General features: G+C 47.9%; 1 protein-coding gene across 4 annotated transcripts in view; it reads right to left on the reverse strand.

The window, feature by feature from the left end:
- The window catches only part of LOC106561048 (MOB kinase activator 2), an 83,496-nt gene that overhangs the window by 24,213 nt on the left and 40,381 nt on the right, over positions 1 to 18,902 (reverse strand). Inside the window, exon 2 of one of the 4 annotated variants that reach the window (XM_045688099.2) lies at positions 7,948 to 8,058. The exons of the other annotated variants lie outside the window; for them this stretch is intronic. Coding sequence (XP_045544055.1) covers positions 7,948 to 8,058 — 111 coding nt within the window. The remainder of the gene's footprint in view (positions 1 to 7,947; positions 8,059 to 18,902) is intronic. 4 annotated transcript variants of the gene reach the window in all.

Consider the following 18,902-nt stretch of genomic DNA (forward strand, 5'->3'; position numbering starts at 1 on the left):
CACTGACATACTGTTAAGTTCAGCTCATAGTGTCTCCTGTTACTGTCCTCTCTTCCACTGACATACTGTTATGTTCAGCTCATAGTGTCTCCTGTTACTGTCCTCTCTTCCACTGACATACTGTTAAGTTCAGCTCATAGTGTCTCCTGTTACTGTCCTCTCTTCCACTGACATACTGTTATGTTCAGCTCATAGTGTCTCCTGTTACTGTCCTCTCTTCCACTGACATACTGTTAAGTTCAGCTCAGTGTCTCCTGTTACTGTCCTCTCTTCCACTGACATACTGTTATGTTCAGCTCATAGTGTCTCCTGCTACTGTCCTCTCTTCCACTGACATACTGTTATGTTCAGCTCATAGTGTCTCCTGTTACTGTCCTCTCTTCCACTGACATACTGTTATGTTCAGCTCATAGTGTCTCCTGTTACTGTCCTCTCTTCCACTGACATACTGTTATGTTCAGCTCATAGTGTCTCCTGTTACTGTCCTCTCTTCCACTGACATACTGTTATGTTCAGCTCAGTGTCTCCTGTTACTGTCCTCTCTTCCACTGACATACTGTTATGTTCAGCTCATAGTGTCTCCTGTTACTGTCCTCTCTTCCACTGACATACTGTTATGTTCAGCTCATAGTGTCTCCTGTTACTGTCCTCTCTTCCACTGACATACTGTTATGTTCAGCTCAGTGTCTCCTGTTACTGTCCTCTCTTCCACTGACATACTGTTATGTTCAGCTCATAGTGTCTCCTGTTACTGTCCTCTCTTCCACTGACATACTGTTATGTTCAGCTCAGTGTCTCCTGTTACTGTCCTCTCTTCCACTGACATACTGTTATGTTCAGCTCATAGTGTCTCCTGCTACTGTCCTCTCTTCCACTGACATACTGTTATGTTCAGCTCAGTGTCTCCTGTTACTGTCCTCTCTTCCACTGGTATACTGTTATGTTCAGCTCATAGTGTCTCCTGTTACTGTCCTCTCTTCCACTGACATACTGTTATGTTCAGCTCAGTGTCTCCTGTTACTGTCCTCTCTTCCACTGACATACTGTTATGTTCAGCTCATAGTGTCTCCTGTTACTGTCCTCTCTTCCACTGACATACTGTTATGTTCAGCTCATAGTGTCTCCTGTTACTGTCCTCTCTTCCACTGACATACTGTTATGTTCAGCTCATAGTGTCTCCTGTTACTGTCCTCTCTTCCACTGACATACTGTTATGTTCAGCTCATAGTGTCTCCTGTTACTGTCCTCTCTTCCACTGACATACTGTTATGTTCAGCTCATAGTGTCTCCTGTTACTGTCCTCTCTTCCACTGACATACTGTTAAGTTCAGCTCATAGTGTCTCCTGTTACTGTCCTCTCTTCCACTGACATACTGTTATGTTCAGCTCATAGTGTCTCCTGTTACTGTTACTTTTCTTTATTGTAGTGAACTGAACTCTACCCTGCTGTGCTCTATTGCATTGGACTGGACTGGGCCGTACTCAGTCCTGAATTGCACTGTGCTCGACTCACGGTACGGTACTGTTCTATCCAAACATACGTCTATGATAGGTTCAGATTTAGTCCAGTCCGATCCATCTATGGACGGTAACATCAAGGCCAGGGTGGACTGACCAAATTTCAACTACACCCCCCCCCCTTCCAGTTAATGTTACCTCTCCCAGCTCTTACTGACACCTACCCATGAGCCCTCTCTTTCCATTTACTGTAACCAGCATCCGCACCCACTGAGCAATGCCCGCTCACGCTTCTCTTGTTGGTGGGGAGAACATTTCGCAGGTTTAAAGCTCATGTACTGCCATCTACACATTCTGTCATAGGGTGCAGAGAATTTTGCAGTTTTATAGCAATTTTATACATTTTGCCATGTCTAACGTGTATTCATGTTATAGTTGAGTGACAAACATTACAAGGCCTCCTGAGTGGCGCAGTGGTCTAAGGCACTGCATCGCAGTGTTTGAGGCATCACTACAGACCCGGGCTAGATCCCAGGCTGTGTCATGAGGCGGCGCACAATTGGCCCAGCGTTGTCCGGGTTAGGCCGACCAGGATGTCCTTGTCTCATCGCGATCTAGCGACTCCTTGTGGCGGGCCGGGCGCCTGCAAGCTGACGTCGGTGGACAGTTGTACGGTGTTCCCTCCGACACATTGGTGCGGCTGGCTTTTGGGGTTAAGCGAGCAGTGTGTCAAGAAGCAGTGTGGCTTGGCAAGGTAGCGTTTCGGGGGACGCATGGCTCTCGACCTTCCGCTCTCCCGAGTCCGTACGGGAGTTTCAGCCATGGCACAAAACTAACTACTGGGGAGAAAAAGGGGTAATAAAACATGACAACAAAATCTACGGGCTGAAAAACATTGACATTGGTTAGTTGATTTGGACATATGACAAGTTATAAATAGCTCTAAGGTATGCAATGCCAAGAAGAAAACTGATCCACTACCCTATTTCAAAATGGCACCTTGTGCATTCTACTATTACAACTTTCAACAGTAGGTTGAAAGCCTGACAGCTCCTGCGCACTGCACAGGTTGGTAAGCACTGCTATACTCTACGTTACTACACTACTGTACTATACTCCATGTTACTCTACTGTACTCCATGTTACTATACTCTACTGTACTATACTCCATGTTACTACACTGTACTATACTCCATGTTACTCTACTGCATGTTACTCTACTGCACTATACTCCATGTCACTATACTCCATGTCACTATACTCTACTGTACTCCATGTTACTACACTGTACTGTACTATACTCCATGTTACTACACTGTACTGTACTATACTCCATGTTACTACACTGTACTGTACTCCATGTTACTCTACTGCACTATACTCCATGTCACTATACTCTACTGCACTATACTCCATGTTACTCTACTGTACTCCATGTTAATATACTACATGATACTATACTCTACTATCTCTACTATACCCATGTTACTCTACTGTACTATACTCCATGTTACTCTACTGTACTATACTCCATGTTACTCTACTGTACTATACTCCGTTACTACACCCTACTGTACTCCATGTTACTATGCCGCACTATACTCCGTGTTACTATACTCTACTGCACTATACTCCATGTTACAATACTCTACTGTACTTCACTGTGATGTCCAAACTTGTGAAACATGAGAATGACATTCATATCCATAATAATGCATTTCTGTGAAGTACAGATCAGGGACCAATGACGTAATTCTGTTACCGGAGGTACCTCCACTTCTCTTCCTGTAGTTCAATAACCAAACTCAATGGGCCATGTCATAGCTGACCCCCTTTCTGCAGACATATTTTCATCTTAATTCAGAGCAAGTATTTCAGGTTTTTGGAAAACATGCATAAAACCTGAGGGAGATTTTACTGTAATTTCGTTAACGTTCGCATCTGCACAGTCCTTCACTAAATTAGTTTTCAGTGGAAATTGTTAAAATTAGTCCTTGCGCATAGAGTTGTATATTTTGTTAAACTTTTAAAATCAATGGGTTTTTGTTTGGCATACATGTTGCCCTTAGCAAACACAGCAAAGTAGCAAGTCAATGGGAGTGTACCTTTAAACTGACAGAGGTCAACCTTGTTTGCTGAACTTGCTTGACACGCTACCTCAGACGTTCAACTCATCCCCTCTACAATACACCGTGTGTTGGCTGCTAAATGAGGGCCTACTGCAAACTGTCCTTTGCTATCAACACATTTTGAACTGAAGATATGGGGTCAGTTTGTCTATACAGGTGTATCGTTTCTAAAACATAGGCCAGTTTACTCTGTAAATTCCTACCTTTGCTTCTTTCTCTTACGACCCCCCCACCACCCCCCCCTGGTATGCATTTCTTTCAGTGGCCACCTAGGGGGCCAGAAGATATTACAATTTTTCCCCCTCTGCCTTGATCTACTCTGCCTCGTGCCTTGCATTCCAGCCGGGGGAGGGCTGGCGGGCACCGACATGTCATCCCTTGTTTTATCCCTCCCCAGCCTGGCTAAACAAAGGAAAGAGAACAGAGAGAGAGAAAGAACAGAGACGGGGCAAGAGGAGCATTCGCAGAAGGAGAAATGGGGGGGGACAGGATATCAACTCTAAGAACAAGGGTACATTGCAAAAGTTGTCGGTACTTTTGTTCGTTTACTTTGGATGGTGCACGTGCCCAGGGCGCACACGTCCTCTCAACATTCAACGACTGACATTTATGGAAATGACTACTGCTTCATTACAGCCACATTTATAACCCCATTAATATCACCAACAAAGACTGTGAAAGGTCAAATAACATTCTTGCTAGCTCATTTTTCTAGGATTGGAGCTGGTTCTAGGAGAGAGGTGGCACCCGGGCACCTGATGATGTTTGAGAGTGGTAAAGGAAGGGGAAGCCATCTTGGTTTGTGAACAGTTTCGGAGTTGTGACCGATGAAGGAGAGAGAGAGGACGATGACAAGATGGAGCCGGACTAGATGACAACTACAAGACCTCATGTCTGTCTGTTTCCATAGCTACAGTTTCAGTCTGGACTAACTATGATATCAGGTGGTAACGGGATGGGAAGGGAGGGGGAAGGGTTAGAGGACGGGAAGTAGCGGGAGGCGAAGAGGAGCGAAGGGGGGGGGGAATAAGAAAGGACAGGGGTGAGAGCGAGGGCGAAAAGAGGTGAAAGAAGAGATGGGCAGTGGACGAGGCAAAGCGAAAGGAGAGTGAGGATCGAAAGGAGTGTGAAAAGAGGAGAGTTAATAAAGAAGGGGTCAGGGAGGAGAGGGAATGGATTAAAAGAGTAACAGGGGGGGGGGGTTGTCACAGCATGCCCTGGCTCAGTGTTCTGTACTCTCCCTACATTCCACAGACAGGGGAGAGGAGACGCCTCACCGTGCTGCTTTCAGCCTCACTCAGCCAAAACATCCAGGTCATCACTCACTTCCTGGCCATCACCACGGCAACCATACGTCTGTCTCTCACTCTCCATTTCCTCCCTGGGTTTTCCTTCTACCCCCATCGCTTTGCCTTCTCTTTTCACCCTCCATTTGTCTTCTTCCAACCCCTCTGTCAGCAAACCCATCTTCATCCCCCTCTCTCTGCCTCTCCACCTCCACTCCGAGTGGAGGCAGCCAGGCCGTATTTCAGGTGAGAGGTTGGAATTAGAGCCGGGGACGATACAAGTCTCGCGATACTCGCTAGTATCGTGGCAAGGAAACATAAAAACAACTTCTTTAGGAAAACAGCCCTAATGTTGGAAACAAACATTTTGCTATCCAGAGTCAAATTTTTTCCCCAAGCTATAGGACACAATATTTTACATACAGCAGGTTTTTAAAAGGACCAAAAAGTTTGGGGTTTTTCATTTTTGCCATGGGAAAAATAAATATTGCAATACTGGTATCGTCACAACCCTAGCTGGAATGAGAGCAGCATTGCAGGGTCAGTGGACCCCACGACACTGGTCTGAGGTCAGATGGTCAGCTATGAGATGGTCTTGATAAATGGTCAAGAAGGTTAAGGTTAGGATGGAACGTGCAGATCCTAGAGCTGTACTTAGGGGAGTAGACTTCTGCAATGAGAGCCAGACAAAACGAACACGTCGGGTTCCCTGCCTGGATATCTGAACATTGGCAGTTAACCCAAGGCTCTGGTCTAAGGTCAGTTAGATGTTCCGCTCCTGATAAATTGTTGGAGGTTACTTACAATGGGGGGGTCAGCTTGGCTGATCCTGGATCTGCTCTTAGGGGTCAACTTCTGACTCACCCACCACCAGTGTGTAGCACCTCCGAGTGATACAACGGCAGCCATTTTGATAACAAAACTCCCCAAATACCTCCTGTCAAACAACACCTGTGGGGAAAATACTGCGTTGACGGCGACAGCCGGTGCCAGATATGTCTGCTGAATGATCACTTGACAGACAGGTAGACTGATTCTTCATCTCTGCTGTGGGTGGTGACCATAGAGGTAGAAAGAGGGCTCTGGATGGCTAGAACCCATTTCAGCATGGACATTGCCATTGAGGGATTCCACCATTTTAAAGTAGCCAGCCATTATGGCAGATACAAAGGTGAGCCCTCTTTCTACAGTACCAGTCAGAAGTTTGGACACACCTACTCATTCCAGTGTTTGTTTATTTCGACTATTTTCTACATTGTAGAATAATAGTGAAGACATCAAAACTATGAAATAACACATATGGAATCATGTAGTAACCAAAAGTTTTAAATCAAAATATATTCTATATTTGAGACTAAGTAGACACCCTTTGCTTTGATGACAGCTTTTCACACTCTTGGCATTCTCTCAACCAGCTTCATGAGGTAGTCACCTGGAATGCATTTAAATTAACAGGTGTGCCCTGCTAAAAGTTAATATTTGTGGAATTTGCGTTAATGCGTTTGGTCATGTCATACTAACAGTACCTGGCGATTATCGGTAGAAGAAAAGGGGACAGAGGTGCAGATCTGGCAACCCAGAGTTGTGACAGAGGGGGGGAGAAAGCTATTGAAACATTTCTTTAACATTTTTTTTTTTTTTTAAATCGACAAAACCGTTGTTATTTCCCCTCTAGTGTGCGCGTGTCACCACGCCTGGTGTTCTGAAGGAAAGGGATAGGTTCCCCAAGGCCACAGTCTTCCCATTTCTCAGAAGTGCTTGTGAAACAACAAGGAGAAGAATGTTCTTCTCTCAGGAATAATATGATAGGGCGCCAGTAACAACAACTTGGGGAGGGCCATGGGGGGGGGGGGGGGGTCGAGCCAGGACACACGTACACACTGACTCCCTAAAAACATATCACACCCATCGACTGAACTTTTCTAAATAAACTGTACGGGGAAAAAAAAACACTGAAACCAGATGATCATTTCAGCAGAAAAAGAGCGTACCATTCTGAAACTCGTCTTAAGATACATGGTTTTGCAACCATGAGGGATGCAGACTTTATACACTAAGCATGAGAGCACTTGTTGAGCCGTGAGTGTTCACTTCAGGAGGGGAGCATTGTAAAAACAATAGCACCACCTACAGGCAGGTTACCAGCCACTGCAGTTGATATTTCAGTACAATACCAATAGTCAGCTCATGTAGCCTAGATATAAAATTGTCTCTCAGGCCAAGGACCAGTTTCTTTCCAATCCTAACCTGAACAAGGAACAAAAAAAACCCCACAAAAACTGACCTTAGATCAGAACCTACGGGTAAAAGTGTTACTTTATCCTTTTCCTAGAGGGCGAGGAGGTGAGAGGCCTCTCCAGTCAAATGGAATAAGGTCTCGGTACCCACCCACCAGGTAGAAAAGCATCATTTTTTTGTATCTATGCACAGACCCTGACAGAAACTTTTCCCCCATTCTCCATTTCCAGGTCTGCTCCTATGAGGGCGTGGATGCTGAAGGGTGTTGTATGATGTATGTGTGTGTGTGTGTGTGCGCATCTTTCCCTGAAAGCTGAACCTAACCCACCACTTTCACAGCTCTACGCTCCAGCATCCAGTCAAGGCTGGAAAAACTAAACGAGTCAGTTTCCACTAGCATTGCGGTTCACAGAGAGCGGAGACGCTGGCTTCACGTCACTGTTACCACGTGAAGAACAGTAGTATATATATAAAACATTTTAAAAAAAACATTGATCTAAAAGAGAGAGAGGAAGTGAGACATACTTCCTTTAAAAAGCAGCTTCATGTATGTTGCTACTGGAGCAGTTGAACTACAGACCACTAGACAGAAGGGCATCAGGACAGGCGCCAGAGGTCGAACACAGACAGCATGTCAGAGGGAAAAGGGTGATACCTAGTCAGTTGTACAACAACGCATTCAACTGAAAGGTGTCTTCCACATTTAACCCAACCCCTCTGAATCAGAGGTGCCGAGGGCTGCCTTAAATCGACGTCCACGTCTCCGGCGGACGGAGAACAGCGAGTTAACTGCCTCGCTCAGGCGCAGAAAGAAATGTTTTACCTTGTCAGCTTACCTTGTCAACGTGAACTCAGCAGGACACGGTTTGACCATCCTCATCCCCACACCCCAATCGTCACTATCACGCTTCTTATGAGCATTGGACTTGAATTGTGATAGAGGGAGACTGTAGAGGTAGAGGGAGGCATGAAGGGAGAGAGCATGAGTGCAGCGGTGGAAAAAGTACCCAATTGTCATACTTGAGTAAAAGTAAAAGATAACCTTAAGAGAAAATGACTCAAGTAAAAGTGAAATCACCCAGTAAAATACTACTTGAGTAAAAGTCTAAAAGTATTTGATATTACATATACTTAAGTATCAAAAGTAAAAAGTATAAATAATTTCAAAATTCCTTATATTAAGCAAACCAGACTGCACCATTCTTGTTTTTATGTATGGATAGCCAGGGGCACGCTCCAACACTCAATTTACAAACGAAGCATGTGTTTAGTGAGTCTGCCAGATCAGAGGCCGTAGGGATGTTCTCTTCAGAAGCATTTTCCTGTCTTGGTAAGCATTCAAAATGTAACTAGTACTTTTGGGTGCCAGGGAAAATGTACGGAATAAAAAGTACATTCTTTTCTTTAGGAATGTCATGAAGTAAAAGTAAATCAAAAATAGAAATAGCAAAGTAAAGTAAAGTACAGATACCCCAAAAAACGACTTAAGTAGTACTTTCAAGTATTTCTACTTAAGTACTTTACACCTCTGGATGAGAGAAAAAGAGAAGGGCTCTGTGTAGCAGTTAGGCTAAGGAAGAGGGACAACTAACGAGAGAGGGAAGGAGGGAGGAATGTGACGAAGGGAGGCGCGAAGAGGAGGCTTGTGTAAGAAATGGAGAGCAGAAGGGAGGGAGAGTGAGGGAAAGAGAAGGACTTTGTGCAAGGGGAGGAAAAGGGAGGATGAAATAGGAGGGAGAGACGAAGGCTGTCCCACACCCACACCCTGTCCCCACCAATGTTTTCTCAGCAAAGCAGAGGGACAGAGGGAGACTGTGCAAGAGGGAGAGATGGAGGGGCGAATAGAGGGAAGCAGGACTCCGTAATGGAAAAGGGCAGAGGGAGAAAGGGATGGCGGAGAGAGAGAGAGATGGTAGCTGGCGCCGCCTATGTTTGCTCAGGAAGTGTGCGTGTGTATAGGACAGCGGACAGGCGGCCAGTGGGCTGCGGGCAGGAACAGGGTGGAATTTTTAGATTTCAGACGATGTCGATTAAAGCAGCCCGCCGCACCTCTCTGATTCAGGGGGGTTGATTTAAATGCAGAAGACACATTTCAGTTGTACAACTGACTAGGTATTCCCCTTTATTAAGTGTATGAAAATGTACAGTGAGTTTACAAAACATTAAAAAAGGCACACATCTGTCTATATAAGGTCCCACAGTTGACAGTGCATGTCAGAGCAAAAACCAAGCTGTGAGGTCGAAGGAATTGTCCGTAGAGCTCTGAGACAGGATTGTGTTGAGGCACAAATCTGGGGAAGGCTACCAAAACATTTCTGAAGCATTGAAGGTCCCCAAGAACATAGTGGCCTCCATCATTCTTAAATGGAAGAAGTTTGAAACCACCAAGACTCTTCCTAGAGCTGGCAGCCCAGCCAATATGAGCAATCGGGGAGAAGGGCCTTGGTCAGGGAGTTGAACCAGAACCTGATGGTCACTCTGACAGAGCTCCTCTGTGGAGATGGGAGAACCTTCCAGAAGGACAACCATCTATGCAGCACTCCACCAATCAGGCCTTTATGGTTGAGTGGCCAGACAGAAGCCACTCCTCAGTAAAAAGACACGACAGCCCGCTTGGAGTTTGCCAGAAGGCACCTAAAGACTTTGACCATGAGAAACAGGGTTCTCTGGTCTGATGAAAGCAAGATTGAACTCTTTGGCCTGAATGCAAAGCGTCACTTCTGGAGGAAACCTGGCACCATCCCTATGGTGAAGCATGGTGGTGGCAGCATCATGCTGTGGGGATGGTTTTCAGAGGCAGGGACTGGGAGACTAGTCAGGATCGAGGGAAAATGAACAGAGCAAAGTACTGAGAGATCCTTGATGAAAACCTGCTCAGGACCTCAGACTTGGGCGAAAGTTCACCTTCCAACAGGACAACGACCCTAAGCACACAGCCAAGACAACACAGGAGAGGCTTCGGGACAACTCTGAATGTTCCTGAGTGGCCCAGCCAAAGCCCGGACTTGAACCCGATAGAACATCTCTGGAGAGACCTGAAAATAGCTGTGCAGTGACGCTCCCCATTCAACCTGACAGAGCTTGAGAGGCTCTGTAGAGAAGAATGGGAGGAACTCCCCAAATACAGGTGTGCCAAGCTTGTAGTGTCATACCCAAGAAGACTCAAGGCTGTAATCGCTGCAAAAGGTGCTTCAATAAAGTACTGAGTAAAGGGTCTGAATACTTATGTAAATGTGATATCCGTATTTTATTTGCATTCAATTTGCACACATTAAAAAAAAAATTGCTTTGTCATTATGGGGTATTGTGTGTAGATTGATGAGGAAAAGCAATCATTTAAATCCATTTTAGAATAAACTTGTAACGTAACAAAATGTGGAAAAAGTCAAGGGGTCTGAATACTTTCCGAAGGCACTTAACACCAGTCATGTTCGACAAATATAATGTAGGATAATTCATATTAACGTCTAAAGGCTCGATTTTGTCGACATACTTTAGGCCCCGTTCCTCCCGACAGGAGAGAAAGGCCAGTCCCCGTTCCCCCCGACAGGAGAGAAAGGCCAGTCCCCGTTCCTCCCGACAGGAGAGATAGGCCAGTCCCCGTTCCTCCCGACAGGAGAGAAAGGCCAGTCCCCGTTCCCCCCCGACAGGAGAGAGAGGCCAGTCCCCGTTCCTCCCGACAGGAGAGAGAGGCCAGTCCCCGTTCCTCCCGACAGGAGAGATAGGCCAGTGCCCGTTCCTCCCGACAGGAGAGATAGGCCAGTGCCCGTTCCTCCCGACAGGAGAGAGAGGCCAGTCCCCGTTCCTCCCGACAGGAGAGATAGGCCAGTGCCCGTTCCTCCCGACAGGAGAGATAGGCCAGTCCCCGTTCCCCCCGACAGGAGAGATAGGCCAGTCCCCGTTCCCCCCGACAGGAGAGATAGGCCAGTCCCCGTTCCCCCCGACAGGAGAGAAAGGCCAGTCCCCGTTCCTCCCGACAGGAGAGAAAGGCCAGTGCCCGTTCCTCCCGACAGGAGAGATAGGCCAGTCCCCGTTCCTCCCGACAGGAGAGATAGGCCAGTCCCCGTTCCTCCCGACAGGAGAGATAGGCCAGTGCCCGTTCCTCCCGACAGGAGAGATAGGCCAGTGCCCGTTCCTCCCGACAGGAGAGATAGGCCAGTGCCCGTTCCTCCCGACAGGAGAGATAGGCCAGTGCCCGTTCCTCCCGACAGGAGAGATAGGCCAGTGCCCGTTCCTCCCGACAGGAGAGATAGGCCAGTGCCCGTTCCTCCCGACAGGAGAGATAGGCCAGTGCCCGTTCCCCCCGACAGGAGAGATAGGCCAGTCCCCGTTCCCCCCGACAGGAGAGATAGGCCAGTCCCCGTTCCCCCCGACAGGAGAGAAAGGCCAGTCCCCGTTCCCCCCGACAGGAGAGAAAGGCCAGTCCCCGTTCCTCCCGACAGGAGAGAAAGGCCAGTCCCCGTTCCTCCCGACAGGAGAGATAGGCCAGTGCCCGTTCCTCCCGACAGGAGAGATAGGCCAGTGCCCGTTCCTCCCGACAGGAGAGATAGGCCAGTGCCCGTTCCCCCCGACAGGAGAGATAGGCCAGTGCCCGTTCCCCCCGACAGGAGAGATAGGCCAGTGCCCGTTCCTCCCGACAGGAGAGATAGGCCAGTGCCCGTTCCTCCCGACAGGAGAGATAGGCCAGTGCCCGTTCCTCCCGACAGGAGAGATAGGCCAGTGCCCGTTCCTCCCGACAGGAGAGATAGGCCAGTCCCCGTTCCCCCCAACAGGAGAGATAGGCCAGTCCCCGTTCCTCCCGACAGGAGAGAAAGGCCAGTCCCCGTTCCTCCCGACAGGAGAGAAAGGCCAGTCCCCGTTCCTCCCGACAGGAGAGAAAGGCCAGTCCCCGTTCCTCCCGACAGGAGAGATAGGCCAGTGCCCGTTCCTCCCGACAGGAGAGATAGGCCAGTGCCCGTTCCTCCCGGAGAGATAGGCCAGTGCCCGTTCCTCCCGACAGGAGAGATAGGCCAGTCCCCGTTCCCCCCAACAGGAGAGATAGGCCAGTCCCCGTTCCTCCCGACAGGAGAGATAGGCCAGTCCCCGTTCCTCCCGACAGGAGAGAAAGGCCAGTCCCCGTTCCTCCCGACAGGAGAGATAGGCCAGTGCCCGTTCCTCCCGACAGGAGAGATAGGCCAGTCCCCGTTCCTCCCGACAGGAGAGATAGGCCAGTGCCCGTTGCCCAAGGAAACATCACCTACCTTGCAATCTGAGCGGAGGCAGTCAAAATTTTTAAAACGAATTAACCATAACGGGAATTGTTTAAAACTGGGATGTTTTTTGTTGTCATTTTACGAGGCACGTCTTAACTTGTTTTAAAGTAGCCTACCCAAATTCAGACAGACAGACAGACAGACAGACAGACAGACAGACAGACAGACAGACAGACAGACAGACAGACAGACAGACAGACAGGTCAGAGCTCCTCCGGGATATAAGAGAGAAACAACAACCAACGTCAGCTCTCCTACGTTCAGGGGGGAAGGACACAGGGCAAAGTTAGTGAGGAGTATAGAGTAAGAGGTAGCGAGAGTAGGGTTAAGGGGTTTAGGGAAATATGGTGTAGGGTGGTTGTAGTGGCTGGGCATGGCTGCTCTGCACCAGCACATTCACTTCTAAACCAGGCCGTTCAGATACAGATTCCCACTAGAGGGAATGTGCACGCAAACCCCCAGCAGTTCCAAGCCCTGACACACACACAAAAGATGGCCAAGTATGTACACTATGCTCCTACGAGGGCCACACACACACACACAGAGATGGGCATATCCCTCATTCCAGTCTGGATGTGTAGGAGAGTGAACGGGGGTTTTCTGACAGAAATGACAGGAAGAATGGACAGAATGTGTGAGAAATTAGAAACATCTCATAGTTCAAAATAATCCGAATGTCAAGATCCATTTTCAAGTTAATCTAATCTAAAATATGCCAACCCCCCCGTTTTAAGGACTGATACCATCTCTGGCTAATGTTGTTCAAACAACACTGAAGTCAACAGACCGCAGTCACGTGTTAGGCCCAAAAACATGTACATTTCCTCCAACAACAAAATCCCCTTTGTCCATTTCCAGGGATGTTGTGTAACCATTCTCATGGTTCATATGACCAAAAACAATAATACAGACAGAGAGAGAGAGACAGAGAGAGACAGAGAGACAGAGAGAGACAGAGAGACAGAGAGAGGTTGAAAGGCCCACCTCCCTAGAGAGTCCACGCTCCAGATCATTTCTTGGCCCACAAGAGATATGTAGACTAAACTCACTAACACAGAGCCAAGCATGTCATCTCACTGGGTTTGTTTGTGTGGATAATGTAGCCTGACACCCATGACACTGCTCTCTAGTGATGGGTGATTTTATATCTACCTACGGGGATATTATTTCTCATGTTATATTGTATAGCTGACAATAAATCGCAATATTGTTTTTGCGCCAATTTGCTGTACCTGCCCCAAAACTCATTCATAGCTTGTTCTCCATCTATTTAAATACAAAGCCAATTTGTTTTTTTGGCACTTATTTCCACGATCGATCCAAACTTCTCATGGCTCTTGCCCCTCTGCAGCAGACATGTGGTGAGCAATATGTTCGGAACGTCGACTCGCAATAAAAACATTTAAAAATCACAGTGATGCATATAGAAAAATCGCATCGTCGCCTGAGTACTGTGATATTGTATCGCGAGGTCCCTGGCAATTCCCAGCCCTACTGCTCTCTCAGCCAAAGAACATAGGCTCGACCTTGGACACAATGTAGGCGCTGGATCAACTGTTAAAAAGGGCATGAAGAGAGATCTCTGTGCCTACTTGAGAATGGCGATGCTGATCATAACGATGCTGATCAAAATCTATTGTCCATCTTATGACCCAAATTTCTTCTGGTCGGAAGAACGTCGCAGCTGTGCTATTGAGGTTCCTGTCCGTTAGCCACGACTGACGACTACTCGCCGCACCGTAGTACGTGCCCGTCTCGTCAGAGAACGTCACGCACAACTCACTAACCAGGTGAACAAGCTTCTCAAGAATTACTGCTACGTAACAGACGGCTTGTGCGGCAAGAGAAACGACGTTAACTAGGGTCCAGAATTGTTCCTCACTGTGTAAACTGTTTAGGAAAAGCTCAGGGCCCTATTCATAAGAGATTGTGTAACTGTTATTTATGGCTACGGACAGGAAAGGGAGTGTTTAGACAAAGAGAGGAGTATGTTTTGATGGATTCCAGGACCAAGCCAAGCATTTCCCCCCCTGGAGGGCATTGTTAGGATGGCAGAGACCAGACACACCCTGCCCACCTCACGCAACACACATGGTACACCAGACACACTTCCCTCTGCCAGTCTGGAGACACACAAAACGTAGGACACACACAAACACACACTAGCGCAAACACATGCTCTCCTTTCTCGTTCAATCTCCCACCCAGGTAGATGGGGGCTGAATGATGGAGGGAGGATGAGGCAGAGGCCCCCATTCACGTCCAAATAGGGAAATAAGGGCTGTGAGGAGGAGTGAGATAGAAATATCAATAAGTACCCAACGTGCGGTGAAAGGAGGAAGAAGTGGGAGCCCCTGAACATCCATGCTCCCCCCCATAGCAATGGGTACTGACCAATGGTAAGCTCTAGGTTCCACGGTGTAGACCAATCACATCAGCAATGTGTCTAGGGGCATGCCGCCCCCGATCAGCTGCTAGGCCTAGAACATCCATGACCTCATCCAGCTGCCCAGGTGTAAACAAGCCTGCGACAAGCTTGCTGGTCGGAAGCACCTGGCCGACTCCAGGGGAGATGAGCTCCAACTTAACGAGCGAGCTCATTTGGTTTCGACGGCACCGCGTGGGGGTCTCTAGCGGTTGGAATAGCCAGACCTGCATATGCATAAGTCCTGTTACCAGTGTACTGTGAAGGTGGGACACATGGAGACGGTATGTGCAACAGTCCACTTCCTCTGCCTCAAACTTTTGCCTTTCCTCTCCTCTCCATTCTCCTTCCTTCCATCCGTGGTAGCTGCGCCATGTCCGATGGCTGATAATTGAAACAAATGACAAGGCACAGCTGACGAGAGCACTGCAGCACAGAGTCAATTACACAGCTATGCAGGCAGGGGGGGTGGGGGTGTGTGAGAGAGAGAGAGAGAGGCAGAGGGAGACAGTGGTTATGTGGGAAGAAAGAAAGAAAGTAGTCAAGAGAGTGAGGGTTTGAGGCGGAAGGAAAAAGAGCAAAGCGAGAGAGACAGGAATCATGGGCGTAGAACATTGGGTATGTGAGGCGTTATGGACTTGCCTACCTACGACCCCCCCCCCCCCCCCGGTTAAAAACTTCATAAAAAGGAAGTGAGGCGCCCAGACACTTCCCGTCTCCCCTGGTCTTTTCCTTCTGTTCCCAGAGGCCCTTAGGATAGGCACACAGCTACTGTTCCTGCCCTAGCCCCTAACCGTACGGCACATCTGTTGTTCTGAAAGGACCGGACAGGCGTTAGCAATTAGCAGCAATACGCTGAAAGTGTCATCTAGCTAGCATATTAGAGAGGATATATGTACCGTCCTATCCTACACCGTCTCGTTGCAGGAGCCAGAGGAGACGTGAGGGACAGTCTCGTCTAACAGCCGCTGTGCAGGTGAGGGATGACGTCGAATCATCCAGCAGCGTTAGCCAGTCACAAAAAAGACCAAGTGCATTTTTATGGAGGCGTGTGTTCACGCTGACGGTGCAATTCTAAATGCGGAGGTAAGGTTACAGCAAGGCCATCTCTCCATCGCCTGAGCCAGCACCCAGGGAGGGCTGTGCTGCGCTACACACACACACACACACTTGCCTGTGCAGTTCAGTGTTACCTAAGTCAAGCCACCACCCTGTGCAGACTGCAGAGCTAAGGCCAGGTGAAAGGAGAGAAGGACACCGTGTCCATCAGTCTCAACTGAATTGACCAGTAGGACTGCGCAGCACCGGTACAGTATCACTCTGCTTGCATGTGGTTTATTGAACCTCAGAGGAGGTGAATCGCAATTGGATTTCTCGCATCCACTCGAAAAGGTTTTTAAAAAGTACAAAAGCGGTGTTCACAGAAAGAATATTATTTTGTCTGTGGACAGCTGTCATCAGGCTTGAGAAAACAAACGAACGACCACCTCTCTGGAACGCAGAGTTCACTTGAAGAAAAACCAGAAAATCTTGTTTGGTTGAACACACACACAGAGACAGAGAGAGACAGAGAGAGAGACAGAGAGAGAGACAGAGAGAGAGACAGAGAGAGAGAGAGAGAGAGAGAGAGAGAGAGAGAGAGAGACAGAGAGAGACAGCCTGGCTGTGAACTGATAGATTTGTGAAGTTCTGTATCGCTTATGTTTTTATTAACCCCATTTGAAGAGGTTAGTCAGTCATACATGTTTAATATTACATTTCATAATATATCTAAAACTGTGCCACGACTTCATTTGTCATTTTCCCCCTCTCTTTTTCTGTCAGGTAAAGGTAATTGATTCGTCGTACATCTACTACTAAAGTTTAAAAAAAAACATTGGCTTCATTTAAACACGGGCAAGAGTTTCCTTCCAACCATATTTCTTGCACCAGTCTAGGAGCTTAATAAATCCAAGTCCCATTAAGATGGAGTTATAATTGAAACCTAACCAAACCTACGTCCTGGCTATGGAGTCCTCTAGCGGCCAAAAGACTGGGTAAGCATGGCAGCACCATCGAGGACTTCTGTCATTTTGATTCAGTCAACTGGGTGAGGCTTCCAACTTCATTGGCTGATCCCTCCCAATGACCCGGTTGGCTACTTTATTCCCCTAACACTAAAACCTAAACTAAATCATGTAAAAAAAAACGACAAAGACATTTCTATCAAACTGAAACGAAATAAAAACGAGTAAATCAAGTCTGAAAACTAACAGCTGACAATTGAAGCAGAGTCATAACCCAGGCCCTTCCTTCCATTCCTTCTGCAACGGTTGAGCCACTAGACCCTTTGTCCACAGTCTGCTCCAAAGTCCCCATCCCACACCCCCAGGCCGTTGGCCAGCCAGACAGGGTGTGTCTGTGCCGCATGCTCCAGTGAAGCCTATATCCGGTGGTCCAGTCAGTCACCAGATGACTGTCCGTTAGCAACTAGCCTATAGGAAAAGAATCAGGCCATACTCAGCCCAATGGGGGATTTTTAAAATGTTTTTGGTCAACCCATTACGTAAGTGTAAGTTTTCCACTTGTGTCGAGGCTTGCCAAGCCGGGTCCAATTTAGCCATGTTTGAGCGACAGGCGACAGGGTTTGGGCCAGGAGACATGGAGCATGGAGGAGTGAGGTGGTTTTAGGAGGAGAATTACAGCCCTTGTGGAACACTCAGCAGTGTAGAATGGGCCAGGCCTGCCAAAACACAGCCTAATAACAGACACAAGGCACACTAACACACACACACACACACACACACACACACACACACACACACACACACACTCCACACTCTCAGGGGCCATTGTTCTATCGTGAAAGGAGCCTCGGGTCCTGAATGTTCCAAGCTGTAGTCACCCTCTGTGGCATCAACACGACGACAGGGCAACGCCACCACATTTCTGCGGCGCCCCAAAAACTAAAACACAGCGCATCCCGAGAAGCAACAGACATCATACCAAAAAATAAAAAACAGCATTCGCAGCCTCTTCAACCAATGTTTTAGAGTACCGTCTGCCTGTCCCCTCTCTACAACCGTGGAGAGGAGAAGACCCTTCTGCTCTGGACCTCCAGCTGGAGAACACACACACACCTTGGCCAGACAGAGGAACCACTGGGCACTAAGCTCCAAAACCAGGCATCAGATACTCATGCATGAATGGAACCGTGGCTTGCAGGGCCGAAGGCTAATTGAATTCTACCATGTTTGCTGTGTTAGGCTAGCCTCTCCTCCACTGACACTGACCCAGTGCTTTATCAGTCACGTGCGGGAGGCTCCAGTGTGTGTGTGTGTGTGTGTGTGTGTGTGTGTGTGTGTGTGTGTGTGTGTGTGTGTGTGTGTGTGTGTGTGTGTGTGTTCAGGATCATTCTAACAACTCACAGACTAAACCCTGGAGGTTAAAGATACTAAAAAGTCTCCTACTTACTTAGAATCTGACAACTCTTCTTTGTGGAACTGTGTCTGTCAAAGTCAGCCAAACCCATGCTTCAGTTTACCTGGTCATCCCATATTCCCTTTCTCTGATCCTCCCAGTGTCTCACTCGCTGAGTGAAGAAGTGGCGAGGACCTGTTTAAACCTACCCTATTCTGATAAGTCGCACACGTGTACAGAAAAAGGAGCGTAGAACTGTCAACGTGTATCATCTGCCCCACTACGTGACCTGTAACCTCGGCCTGTCCTCCAAACAACAACATTTGGACCCATCCTGACGCGGGCTGAACAAGTTAGAGGAGTGAAACTCTTGTGGTCAGAGCAGAAAGCACACAACGCTGCTTTAGTTCTCAGCCATGTCTGTTTGAGAGTTGGGACTGGACTGAAGCTAAGGTCAACAAGGACCTTGTGTGGGTGAGTCCAAAACAAAACACCCAATCAATCGAAAACCGACGGCGTCACAGCCAAACCCCCCTGATTGGCTGACAGAGGTGCTGAGGTAGACAGGAAGTAGTGCCAGAAATAGAATTGATCGGTCCTTTTCCTTAATGACCCAATAAAACGACAATAAAGCCACACCCTGCCTCAGGACTGGTGATAATTGACCTGCAAAGTGTAGAAAGAAAAAAAATACAGTTCCTGGCACTGGGTCGTG

This window comes from Salmo salar, chromosome 10, assembly GCF_965601325.2.
Source record: "Salmo salar chromosome 10, fSalSal1, whole genome shotgun sequence".
NCBI classification, from domain to species: domain Eukaryota; kingdom Metazoa; phylum Chordata; class Actinopteri; order Salmoniformes; family Salmonidae; genus Salmo; species Salmo salar.